The 13,477-nt window shown below is 51.9% G+C and overlaps 1 protein-coding gene across 1 annotated transcript; it reads left to right on the top strand.

Moving 5' to 3' along the window:
- Window positions 1–49: 49 nt before the first annotated feature.
- RAB25 (RAB25, member RAS oncogene family) lies at window positions 50–11,335 on the top strand. The gene is made up of 5 exons (XM_003937827.4): window positions 50–1,925; window positions 7,058–7,253; window positions 9,090–9,283; window positions 10,509–10,589; window positions 10,993–11,335. The coding sequence occupies exons 1-5, from the start codon at window positions 1,883–1,885 to the stop codon at window positions 11,118–11,120; spliced, it is 642 nt and encodes a 213-aa protein (XP_003937876.1). The 5' UTR covers window positions 50–1,882; the 3' UTR covers window positions 11,121–11,335.
- The last annotated feature ends 2,142 nt before the right edge of the window (window positions 11,336–13,477 follow it).

Genomic DNA, 13,477 nt, shown 5'->3' with positions numbered 1-13,477 from the left:
AGCAGGCATTGCTTCTAGGATTCCTCGTGTTCTGCAAGGATGGACTTCCGCCCGCCCCTTCACCGTGACCTCCCATGACCAAATGGCTCAGAGGAGCAGGGGTCTGCTGGGGTTGTGTTGCCCAGAGAATATAAAGGCCCTGGGAAGTCGCTGTTTTATTCCAGGTTTTGGGGGTGGATGTCTTGTCTTTTATTTTTTTGAGAGGGTCTCCCTCTGTTGCCCAGGCTATAATGCAGTGACATACACAATCTCAGCTCACTGCAGGCTCAACATCCTGGCTCAAGCGATTCTACCTCAGCCTCCTGAGTTGCTGGGAGTATAGGCACACACCATTGTGCCTAGATAATTGTGGGGGGTTTTGTGTGTGTGTTTTTGGGTTTGGGTTTTTTGTTTGTTTGTTCGTTTGTTTTTTGCAGCGATGAGGTCCCAATATGTTACCCAGGCTGGTCTCCAACTGGGCTCAAACCATTCTCCTGCCTCCCAGAGTACTGGGATTACAGACATGAACCACTACAACCGCCCGGTGAGTGCCTTTTCTATTTGTGGTGTTGGGAGGGTACCCCAATAGCCTAGAATGAGCCATTCCTTTCCTCTTCCTCCAGGTGTTCGTGTGCTTACACAGACCCTCCCCAGATCCTGAGGCCCTCTGCAGACATGATGCCTTTGCTGTGAGGCCTCAGGTCCTGTACAGGGACTAGAAGTAACGCAGACCTCCCAAAGACCTTCAGCTCCAGATCTTGCTCCTACACTAGACCATTCGCCCCAGCTGTCCGTTTCTGCTCAGGCTCTCTCCCTACCTAGTGTCCTTAAAGCAGGTCTGCAGAGGGAGCTACCAGCCCCCTTCCCCAGTGCCATAGAAAGGAACCCATCCCAAAGAAGTGGGTAGGTTTCGAGTCCCAGCTCCACCCAAGATGAGAAACACTGCCCATCCCAGGCCCTGGGCTGTTAAGGAGGGGCAGAAGCTACTGTGGCCATGATGTGGCTCCCAGAGCTCTGCATTGCAGCAGGGTGACTGGTGTTCTGCCACTGCCTGGTCCACTATCCCTTACTCTGGTTCTCCCAGTGTACTCCCTGACCAGGAGCTCTGAAGAAAAAGTAAGCCAAGTAGGTTTCTTTTTTCTTTTTCTTTTTTCGAGATGGAGTCTCACTCTGTTGTCCAGGCTGGAGTGCAATGGTGTGATCTTGGCTCACTGCAACCTCTGCCTCCCGGGTTCAAACGATTCTCCTACCTCAGCCTCCCAAGTAGCTGGGATTACAGGCGCCCACCACCACACCTGGCTAATTTTTGTATTTTTAGTAGAGACTGGTTTTCACCATGTTCGCCAGGCTGGTCTCAAACCCCTGACCTCAGACCTCCCAAAGTGCTGTGATTACAGGCCTGGCCTCCAGTGGGTTTCTGAGGGGCTATCGGTTGCTCATTAGTTGCGGGGCCTGCCCTCACCACAGATTCCAGAAAGCCCAGCAATGCACACTCAGCCCTCAGTGGGCCGTCTCTGAAGGTTCTGTCCCTGTTTCTCGCTGGTTCTCCGGCCTGCGGGAGCCCAGGCTGAGAGCAGACACCCAACCTGCCGAACCTGTCTGACGTCATCGTCTCTCCACCCACCTGGGCCCCAGGTCTCCAGCCGCCCAGCTCTTCCTGTTCTCAGCTTCCGTCCTCTCAGCCTCCTCACAGCACCCCCACCTGCCAGAGCTGATCTTCCCTAGGCCCTGCCTAACCTTGAGTTGGCCCCCAATCCCCCTGGCTGCAAAAGTCTCCTTACCGCCAATGAGAGGAGGGGCAGGCCCAGATCTTTTGCGAGCTGAGGGTTGAAGGCATTGAGCCAACACAGAGACTTGTCACCTCTGACCCCGAAGACACCTGCACCCTCCATGCGGAGCCAAGATGGGGAATGGAAAGGAAGAAGATTATAACTTTGTCTTCAAGGGTGAGTTGGGGTTCCTGAAGCAAGAGGAAGCCTGAGAGATCCAGAAAGATTGTTAGTGCCAGAGAGGGCCCCCTCCTGTTTTATATCTACCAGAAACCCCTGGGGCTCCTCATTCCTTCAGAAAGAAAGCTGCAGGGAGTCGGGGAGGATCTGGTTGCAGGGGCAAAAGTCAGGGGGCTTCTGAGTATTCCCTACTCTGATAAATGATGATGTCTATCTCTCCTTTAGAGAGCTGAGTTAGGCTCCTCTGCCCTGTTCCTAACAGAAACCCAAATCCCTGGTGTTAGCCAGTGCAGCACAAGAGATGGAGGTCAGACTTCAGAAAGGACTTCCCTCTTGAGAAGAAAGGGAAACCAGCAGACAAGAGGAAAAAAGCCATTTTTTCTGGGCAGGTGTACAGGGAAGGACAGAAAGGAGAGGCCTAGCCCTTTATAGGGTGGGGTAATACATGCATAGGGAAGACAGAAAATATCATGAGTCTGATAGAATCCGGACGACTCCCAGGGACTCCTAGCCTTGTCTGCCTGTTCTTTGGACCTCATACCAGGCACTGGGCTCAACTTGGCTGTGCCTGGAAGCAGGCATGTATCTTTCCAGCCCCTGGGTTTGGTCCCCCTGTTGTTTCTCAGCCCCACCTCCATACTTGCTTCAGGGCGGGGTATAGTCTCCAGCCACCCTACCCCACTGCCTCTCCCAACCTCAGCCCGGCCCTCCCTTGAGCTGGGACTCTCACTGTAGCACCCGCCCTCGAGCTGAGCTGGGGAACCTGTACTACCGGCATCCTGGAAAAGGTCAGCAATAGTCTGGGGTAATAATACGAGGAACTACCATTTATTGAGCACTTACTATGTACCAGCCACTACCTCATTAATACCATAACAATCCCCAAAAGTTATCTTGTATTTGGAGGGGCAGTGTAACATGGTGGTCGGTAGCCAGACTGAGCTCAGATCTCAGTCCTGACACTTAGAAGCATTGCGGGTTGGTCAGCCGGGTGTGGTGGCTCACCCCTGTAATCCCAGCACTTTGGGAGGCCAAGGCTGGGGGAATCACTTGAGGGCAGGAGTTTGAGACCAGCCTGGCCAACATGGTGAAACCCTGTCTCTACTAAAAATACAAAAATAACCAGGCATGGTGGCAGGTACCTGTAATCTCAGCTACTCGGGAGGCTGAGACAAGAGAATTGCTTGAACCCGAGAGGCAGAGGTTAGAGTGAGCCAAGATCGCACCACTGCACTCCAGCCTGGGCAACAGAGTGAGACTCTGTCTCAAAAAAAAGTATTGAGGGTTGGGTTCCCCAGAAGCAGACGCTGAGAAGAAGTTGGGGTGTTCAATGTTTTTTTATGAATCAGCACCTGTGAAAGGGAGAGGAAACAGAATCGGGCAGAGGAAGAAGGTCAAACAGCAACACAGGCTTGACAAAGCGTGGGTCAAGGGCGGGGAGCTCTGTGATTGCCCCACTCTGCTTGAGCACTGGGTGTAGGCTGCCTAGAAAAGGCATCACTTCCAGTGAGGCTGCTGTCTGCACCAGAGGCAGACGCTGAAGGAGCTGACGGCTGGAGCCTGTCTACAGCCTGCACTCCCTGCAGCCGGGTGCAAATCCCTCTGGAAGGCTGATCCGGCCAGCACATCTGTGTGTTTACAACACTAGCCTTGTTATCTTGGGCAAGTCATTTAACTCCAAAGCGCCCTATCTGTAAAAACAGGAAAAATAGCCGGGCACGGTGGCTCAAGCCTGTAATCCCAGCACTTTGGGAGGCCGAGGCGGGTGGATCACGCGGTCAAGAGATCGAGACCATCCTGGTCAACATGGTGAAACCCCATCTCTACTAAAAATACAAAATTAGCCAGGCATGGTGGTACATGCCTGTAATCCCAGCTACTCAGGAAGCTGAGGCAGGAGAATTGCTTGAATCCAGAAGGCGGAGGTTGCAGTGAGCCGAGATCTTGCCACTGCACTCTAGCCTGGCGCCTGGCAACAAAGTGAGACTCTGTCTCAAAAAAAAGAAGAAGAAAAAGAAAGTAAAAAAAAAAAAATCCTTATTTGTGTAGGACAGTATGGAAAAGCTGGAAATAATATGGATATGTGTAAGAGGATGTGCATGCGTGTGCGTGTGTGTGTGTGTGCGCACATGAGCATGTGTTCCTGCGTTCCTGCCTCTCCCCTGCTAAGCACATCCCCCTCTCATCCCTCTCAATGGATGGGCTCTCAACCCTAGCTTCATACCCCAAAGGTGCTCAGGGCAAGAGCGTTGGAGTCAGACTTTGTGGCCTTTTTTTTTTTTTTGAGACGGAGTTTCACTCTTGTTACCCAGGCTGGAGTGCAATGGCGCAATCTCGGCTCACCGCAACCTCCGCCTCCTGGGTTCAAGCAATTCTCCTGCCTCAGCCTCCCGAGTAGCTGGGATTACAGGCACGTGCCACCATGCCCAGCTAATTTTTTGTATTTTTAGTAGAGACGGGGTTTCACCATGTTGACCAGGATGGTCTTGATCTCTTGACCTCGTGATCTACCCGCCCCGGCCTCCCAAAGACGTAGGATTGCAGGTGTGAGCCACCATGCCAGGCCTATTTTTTTATTTTTATTTTTTGAGACACCATTTCACTGTCACCGAGATTGGGGTGCAGTGGTGCCATCATAGCTCATTGCAGCCACAATCTGCAGGGTTCAAGCAATCCTTCCACATCAACCTCTTGAGTAGCTGGGACTACATGCACATGCCATCACACTTGGCTATTTTTTTTTTTTTTTCGTTTTTTTTTTTTTGAGACAGAGTCTTGCTCTGTCACCAAGCTGGAGTGCAGTGGCGAAATCTTGGCTCACTGCAACCTCCGCCTCCTAGGTTCAAGCGATTCTTCCGCCTCAGCCTCCCGAGTAGCTGGGACCACAGGCGTGTGCCACCACGCCCAGCTAATTTTTTTTTTCCTTTGAAACGGAGTTTCACTCTTGTTACCCAGGCTGGAGTGCAATGGGTGCAATCTCGGCTCACCACAACCTCTGTCTCCTGGGTTCAAGCAATTCTCCTGCCTCAGCCTCCCGCGTACCTAGGACTACAGGCATGCACCACTATGCCCAGCTAATTTTTGTATTTTTAGTAGACACAGGGTTTCACCGTTTTGGCCAGGATGGTTTCCATCTCTTGACCTCCAAAGTGCTGGGATTACAGGCGTGAGCCACCGTGCCCAGCCTCTTTATTTTTTTGAGCTGGTGTCTCACTCTGTCACCCAGGCTGGAGTGCAGTGGCACAAACCCAGCTCATTGCAACCTCTGCTCCCCCAGGCTCAAGCAATCCTCCTACCCCAGCCTTCCATGTAGCTGAGACTATAGTCACGTGCCACCATGCTCAGCTAATTTTTTAATTTTTTGTAGAGATGGGGTTTCACCGTGTTGCCCAGGCTGGTCTCAAACTCATAGGCTCAAGAGATCCTCCCGCCTTGGCCTCCCAAAGTGCTGGGATTACAAGCGCAAACCTCCACACCCAGACAAGGAAATTTTAAAGTTGGAGGAGGCCTTTATGGGTTGTGTAGACAAGGAAGCACAGACTGAGGAAAGGCAAGTCATTTGTTCAAGTTCACACGGCTAGTTAGAAGCTGAGCAGGGCCCAGAGCCCACACTGTGTGGCTCCCAGTCCTTGGGTGCCAGCCACCTTTCCAGAACAACTCCGATGACCCTGTAACTCTGGGTGCTCAGCTCAGTGCCAGTGCAATTTGTGAGTTGTTCTTACATCAGCCCCCTATACTCTCTCTACCCCAGACCCCAGTTCATCCACAGTGCGTAAGGCTGGGCCCTGGATGCTGCCCACCAGTCTGTCATCACGGCCTCTCTGGTGGATCATTGTCTCTGCAAATCCAAAGGCAAAAACTCTGGCCTACTAACAACAATCATACCCATAGTGATTTTTATACTTATTATATCCCGGGCAACATCTCACTTACTTCCTACAACAACCCTTAATGTAGATACTGATGTTTTCTTAATTTTCATATAAAAAGGACAGCTCAGAGAGGTTAAAGAACTTGCTGATGGACACACAGCTGGTCTAACACCCAACCCCATGCTCTTAACCATGTAGGACTGCCCCCTCGTTAGAGACAACTGGAACCTAACTTTTTTTTTTTTTTTTTTTTTTTTAGAGATGGGGTCTCTCCATGTTGGCCAGGCTGGTCTCTGGTCTCAAACTCCTGACCTCAGGTGATCCACCCACCTCGACCTCCCAAAGTGCTGGGATTACAGGCATGAGCCACCACGCCCAGCCTTTTTTTTTTTTTGAGACAGAATCTCACTGTGTCACCCAGGCTGGGAGTACAGTGGCGCGATCTTAGCTCACTGCAACTTCTGGCCTCCCAGGTTCAAGTGATTCTCCTGCCTCAGCCTCCTCAATAGCTGGGGAATTACAGGCACCTACTCACCATGCCTGGCTAATTTTTGTATTTTTAGTAGCGACGGGGTTTCACCATGTTGGCCAAGATGGTGTTGAACTCCTGACCTCAGATGATCTGTCCACCTCGGCCTTCCAAAGTGCTGGAATTACAGGCATGAGCCACCACGCCCGGCCCTGGAACCTAACTTCTTACACATACATGAGCACACATGCCTTCCTTTCACCCACAGATGTGTCAACTGCCAAACTTTCTCCTTACCCACACTTTGATTCACACCTCTGTTCCTTATGCAAACACACACACCAAACCTCCCACAATCCCGGCTCATATATATAGAAACAAGCACAGTGTTCTCATACTCCTAGTCCTGGTCCAGAACTGTGCACCCCCCGACCTCCCACCATCCCTGTCCATATTCACACACAACAGTCATGTCTCCACACGACACTCATAAAGAGCCCACAGATGTCACTCCCTCACTAGAGATGCAGGCTGACTCCGCAACCATGTCTCAGCAGACCAGGCTATAACCCTTCAAGCCCCTTTGTTTGTTTTAAACACTTGGCTTTTCTGCCCACCAGGACGGATGCATTATGCAGAGCTGCAGACTCCAGTCTCACAGGAGACCCTGCTCCCTAATTTTTTTCTCTGAGTTCTGTTCCCTTTTTCTGCTGGGCAGACCCTCCAAGCTCAGCTGGGCTTGGAGCTGCTCAACCCCATGCTCAGCCCTTATCTCTCCACTCCTTCAGTGGTGCTGATCGGCGAATCAGGTGTGGGGAAGACCAATCTGCTCTCCCGATTCACGCGCAATGAGTTCAGCCACGACAGCCGCACCACCATCGGGGTTGAGTTCTCCACCCGCACTGTGATGTTGGGCACCGCTGCTGTCAAGGCTCAGATCTGGGACACAGCTGGCCTGGAGCGGTACCGAGCCATCACCTCGGCGTGAGCCTGGGCCTGGGGGCTGCTGGGTGGTGGGAGTTCTGGGGAAGTCAGGGAACACTTCTGGAGGAGGAGGAGGCAAGGGGGCTCAGCGGTGGGCTCCGGGGGGCGGGGAAGGGGACGGATCTCAGAAGATACAAGGTTCTGTAAACAGAAACAGCCCAAGCCGGGATATAATAACACTGACTAGTACCACCGAAAGCAGGAATCATCGCCACTTACTAAGCCTTTGCTACGTGCCCAGGAAGGAACAAGGCATTTTACGTTTGGCGTTTTATGTAACCCTTAAAGTATCACAAGAGTAAAGTGCTATAATTAATTAATTCCTATATAAATACAAGCAAGGTGAAATCAGGGTGGAGCTGGGATGGGGGCACGCTGCATGGATCGAGAGCGCCCCCTCACTTCTGCACAGTGCTCTGCACTTGGCAATTTTCATCTTAACCACAGATGGCCAAAAGCTGAACCTGGCATCTGCATTTTATGAAGACTCAGAGGACACACAGGAGGCCTCCTGACACCACATCCGAAGTGTCTCTTAGGCTGGGTGCGTTGGCTCACACCTGTAATCCCAGCACTTTGGGAGGCCAAGGCGGGTGGATCATTTGAGCTCACAAATTTGAGACCACTCAGGGCAACGTGGCAAAATCCTGTCTGTACCAAAAATATTAAAAATTAGCTGGGCATGGCGGTACATACCTGTAGTCCCAGATACTCAGGAAGTTAAGGTGGGAGGATGGCTCAAACCGGAAGGCAGAGGTTGCAATGAACCGAAATCGCCCCACTGCACTCCAACCTGGGTGACAAAGTGAGACTGTATCTCAAGAAAAAAGTGTCAGCAGGCGTGGTAGCTCACGCCTGTAATCCCAGCAGTTTGGGAGGCCAAGGCAGGTGGATCACCTGAAGTCAGGAGTTCAAGACCAGCCTGGCCAACATAGCAAAACCCCGTCTCTACTAAAAATTGGCTGGGTGTGGTGGTGTGTGCCTATAATCCCAGCTACTTGGGAGGCTGAGACAGGAGAATCACTTAGACCCAGGAGACGGAGGTTGCAGTGAGCCAAGATTGCGCCATTGCAATACAGCCTGAGGGACAAGGGCAAAACTCTGTCTCAAAAATAGAAAAAAGAAAAATGTCTTCCAGTTAGTGTGAGGCCTAAGCATGTGAAATGGGGTCTGTTTGTGTGTTTATGGGGTGGATAACGCTTGTCAGGGGGCAGGAAGCAAGAGGCAGGGGCTTTGGTCACACACCCTTGAAAGGTCCACACACATTCATCACTCCTTGTTACCTGACCTCTTCTGAGCCTCAGTTGACTCATCAATAAATTGGGAGTTAGGCATCACCAGTCTGAAGGCACCCCATCCAACTCCAAGAGGGAGGCCGGATGCTTGCAGTGATGGTCAGGCCAGGGACTACTGCAAGGGGTAGGCATTCAGCTGGTCCTAGAACCACGGCCACAGGAGAGAAGAGCACACTGTTGAGGAGCCATGTGAGGAAGATCTTGAAGGTGGAAGATTTGGCTGAAGCCCAGATGTGCATTGGTGGAGAGCAGGGGCTAAAATCAGGACAAGGACCTGAGAAAGCAGAGGGGCCGGCTATGAGGGAGCCAGTGGAGATTTTAGAACAGTGAGGTGAAACTTTAGAGGCTCCCAGACCAGCGTCCCTGGAAGGCAGAGGAGACTTGAGCTGCCCTGTTGGGTTTTGGGCCCCTGGCCCCAAGTTTCTGTATTTCCTGACCTCTAATACTCTGATCCTGGGCGTTCCAGCTTGATGGCTCTGCTCTGATGCTGGATCCAATGCCCCTGATTGTATCTCTGTCCATCCTTCTCATTCCCACCCAGGTACTATCGTGGTGCAGTGGGAGCCCTCCTGGTGTTTGACCTAACGAAGCACCACACCTATGCTGTGGTGGAGCGCTGGCTGAAGGAGCTCTATGACCATGCTGAAGCCACAATCGTTGTCATGCTCGTGGGTAACAAGAGTGACCTCAGCCAGGCCCGCGAAGTGCCCACTGAGGAGGCCCGCATGTTCGCTGGTGAGAGCCTGCCACTACCAGGCTGACTCCTCCAAGCCTCCCACCTTCCCCTTGCAGCCTCCCAAGGCCTGGCCCCCACCCATAGACCCCCTACCCTGGCCTTCTTCCATACAGTCCTCTCCCTCATCCCCTCTTCCTCAGGATTTCCCAGCGCTTCCCCTCTGGGACTTTGTGTCTCCCATTATGTCCCACCACTTGCCCTGAGATTGTCTTTACAAGCAATTATTATTATTTTTTTTTTGAGACGGAGTTTCACTCTTGTTACCCAGGCTGGAGTGCAATGGTGCGATCTCGGCTCACCGCAACGTCCGCCTCCTGGTCTCAGGCAATTCTCCTGCCTCAGCCTCCTGAGTAGCTGGGATTACAGGCATGCACCACCATGCCCAGCTAGTTTTATTGTATTTTTAGTAGAGACGGGGTTTCACCATGTTGACCGGGATGGTCTCGATCTTTCGACCTCGTGATCCACCCGCCTCGGCCTCCCAAAGTGCTGGGATTACAGGCTTGAGCCACCGCACCCAGCTACCAGCAATTATTTATAGTTGTTTTTTTTTTTTGAGACCGAGTCTCAATCTGTTGCTGAGGCTGGAATGCAGTGGTGTGATCTCAGCTCACTCCAACCTCTGCCTTCTGGGTTCAAGCAATTCTCATGCCGCAGCCTCCTGAGTAACTGGGACTACAGATGTGTACCACCACATCTGGCTAATTTTTGTATTTTTAGTAGAGAGAGGGTTTTACCATGTTGGCCAGACTGGTCTCAAACTCCTGACCTCAGGTGATCCACCTGCCTTGACCTCCCAAAGTGCTGGGATTACAAGTGTGAGCCACTGTGCAGAATCTGTAGTTGATTTTAAGGCAGCTCCACCCTGCAACGTCAAAGATCCTGTGGAGAGGACAGGCTTCCCAGGAGTTTTCTGGTTTAGAGGCAGCACAATATGATGTCTTCTGGTTAAGGGTGTTCTGAAGTCCCATGCCCCAGCCTCCCATCTGCTCTTGGCCAGTTACTAAACGGAGCAAGTTTCTTATTCATTTTCTTTGTGTTTCTGCGTTCAGTTTTCTAAATGAACCTACCTCATAAGTTGTTTTAAGGATCAAATGAACTGCTACATGCCTAGAGTTTAGCACACAGCAAATGTATATAGCAAACATTATTTGTTATTATTATTATTATTATTATTATTGCCTTTGATTCCCACAATTAATGGTGTGTTTTGCTTCCTGGCAGAAAACAATGGACTGCTCTTCCTGGAGACCTCAGCCCTGGACTCCACCAACGTTGAGCTAGCCTTTGAGACTGTCCTAAAAGGTTCGAGACTACCTTTCTTCTGCACCCTATTCCATCCCCGTGGCTTCTGCGGGCAGCAGTAGGAATGCAGACACTCAGCCCTCACCCCAGCTAATTCCTCAGCTCCTCTGTGGGCCCTGGCACCACTGCTTGTCCCCCTCAGTCCCTCCCCAGTGCCTCGCACTCAGCCTGGAGCTCAGGGAGGGAACAGGCCACACTTCCCATGGGCTGACTCTTGGTTCCTTCTCCACCCAGGTAAGTAGAAGGGACCCCAATGTCCATACTCCATTTCCTGCTGCAAAACCTCCTGCAAATACAGCCACTCCCATGCTCAGAAGGGGCATGCAGTGTGTGCGTGGGGTCAGGGAGGAGGGAGCATGGGCTCTAAATCCTCTGGCCTAATCACTGCCCTCTCCCCTCCCAGAGATCTTTGAGAAGGTGTCCAAGCAGAGACAGAACAGCACCCGGACCAATGCCATCACTCTGGGCAGTGCTCAGGGTGGGCAGGAGCCTGGCTCTGGGGAGAAGAGGGCCTGTTGCATCAGCCTCTGACCTTGGCCAGCATCAGCCTGCCCCAACTGGCTTCTGGTACCCCCTGTCCCCACCTCAGCCCCAGGGCCTTTCCCTGCCCTTTGGTTCCAGATGTCAGACTGTTCCCTATTCACAGCACCCCCAGGGCCTTAAGGTCTTCATGCCCTATCACAAATACCTCTTTTATCTGTCCACTCCTCAGACTCAGACCCTCAAATAAAGCTGTTCTGTATCAACGCCTGGTCATCCTGCTGCCTCCCGTCTGTTCTTTCCTCTTCTGGTCTATGCCTCCCCTTCAACTTTGGCCCCTCCTCTGAGTCTCTAATCCCCTTCCTCCCTTTCCTCTGTCCTCCCCACCATACCTACTGCCCCTCAGGGCCAGCTGCCTCTGGAGTCCTGTGGTCTGGGGATGGTGCCAAGGGGACGGGAGGTGCCCGCCCTTCCCTCTGCCAACCCCCAGGGCAGGTGGGGGAGGGAGGAGAGCATGGAAGGGAGGGGGTATCTGGAAGGCGAGACAAAGGAAGCCATCGGCGGGCACCATCTGGTGCTGAGGGCCCTGGTGCCAAGAACTGAGGTCACTCCAATGCCAGGGGCAAGGGGAGGAGGCAGCGGGATACAAGGGAGAAGAGGGAGTCGGGGCCAGTCCTGTAGGTGTGTACTGGGGAAGGGGTTTTTAAGCCTGAGAGGTGGAAGGTCTAAGCCCTCCATCCAGATTTTTTTTTTTGAGATGGAGTCTCACTCTGTCACCCAGGCTGTGGGTGCAGTAGCGTAATCTCAGCTCACTGAAACCTCCGCCTCCCGGGTTCAAGCAATTCTCCCTGTCTTTGCCTCCCGAGTAGCTGGGATTACAGATGCCTGCCACCATGCCTGGCTAATTTCTGTATATTTAGTAGAGACAATGTTTTACCATGTTGGCCATGCTGGTCTCAAACTCCTGACCTCAGGTGATCCACGCACCTTAGCCTCCCAAAGTGCTGGGATTACAGGCTTCAATCACCAAGCCTGGCCCATCCAGTCTTCTTCCTGATCCCAAAGAAGAGGGATAGATTGGATCCAGTGGGGTAAATGGGGAGGATCCCTGTCTCTTAGCGCTCTGTCCCCTCTCCATGGAGCCTAGCAGATAGCTGTCCAGGTAGGATCTCTCTCACCCTGACTCACCTTCCCCTGGTTTTTTTTTTTTTTTTTTTGAGACAGAGTCTTGCTCTGTCACCAGGCTGGAGTGCAGTGACACAATATCAGCTCACTACAACCTCCGCCCCCCAGGTTCAAGCAATTCTCCTGCCTCAGCCTCCTGAGTAGCTGGGAATTCAAGTGCCCACCACCACACGCAGCTAATTTTTGTATTTTTAGTAGAGACAAGGTTTCACCATCTTGGCCAGGATGGTCTCCATCTCTTGATCTTGTGATCCGCCCACCTCAGCCTCCCAAAGTGCTGGGATTACAGGCTTGAGCCACTGTACCCAGCCTGTGTTTTTTTGTTTTTTTTTTTTTAAGACAGAGTCTCACTCTGTTGCCCAGGCTGGAGTGCAGTGGCATAATCTCTCAGCTCACTGCAACTTCTGCCTCCTGGGTCCAAGTGATTCTCCTGCCTCAGCCTCCAGAGTAGCTGAGACTACAGGCATGTGTTACCATGCCCAGCTAATTTTGTGTATTTTTGGTAGAGACGGGGTCTCGCTATATTGCCCAGGCTGGTCTTGAACTCCTGGCCTTAAGTGATCCATCTACCTCGGCCTCCCAAAGTTCTGGGATTACAAGCATGAGCCACTGTGCCCGACTAATTTTTGTGCTTTTAGTAGAGATGAGGTTTCACCATGTTGGCCAGGTTGGCCTGGCCACCTTCCCGTTCCTCAGGTGAGGAGGGAAGAAGGCCTGACCGCACCTCCAAAGAAGAGAAGGGAGTAAATGGAGAAAAAGGCAGGGGACTGAGAGCTTCGAGACTTGAGCAGAGAGCTACGGAGAGCTGACGGGGAGCGCAGGGTGGCGAGGAACTCTGGAGACATCCACTACTCGCAGGTGTGTAGGGAGCCCAGAACGACACTAGAGGAAACGCCAAGCTGCAATCCCCACCCAGAACCTCCCACTCACCCCAAGATGGCACAGACTCACATGCAGAGAACGAAGACAGAGCCTTAAGTAATAGTACTTTTAATAAAATTAAGTTCTTAATAGCACATTTAATACATTAACCCTCCCCCTTCTTGGTTTCTCTGCATTTTGTGCAACATCACTTTGACTTGATTATTCTTGGGTCTGTTTTATTTCCCGCCTTTATTTTGCTTTTGAAATCTTTTTCCTTGGTGGATTTGTTCGTGTCTTCACTAGATGCCTCAAATTAAGTCTGACCACAATCCTACTCTACTTTCTACAGTGGAGAGACC

Source organism: Saimiri boliviensis, chromosome 19 (genome assembly GCF_048565385.1).
Source record: "Saimiri boliviensis isolate mSaiBol1 chromosome 19, mSaiBol1.pri, whole genome shotgun sequence".
Taxonomy (NCBI): Eukaryota; Metazoa; Chordata; class Mammalia; order Primates; family Cebidae; genus Saimiri; species Saimiri boliviensis.
The sequence above is the reverse complement of the archived record's forward strand: the minus strand, read 5'-3'. Positions and strand labels throughout refer to the sequence as shown.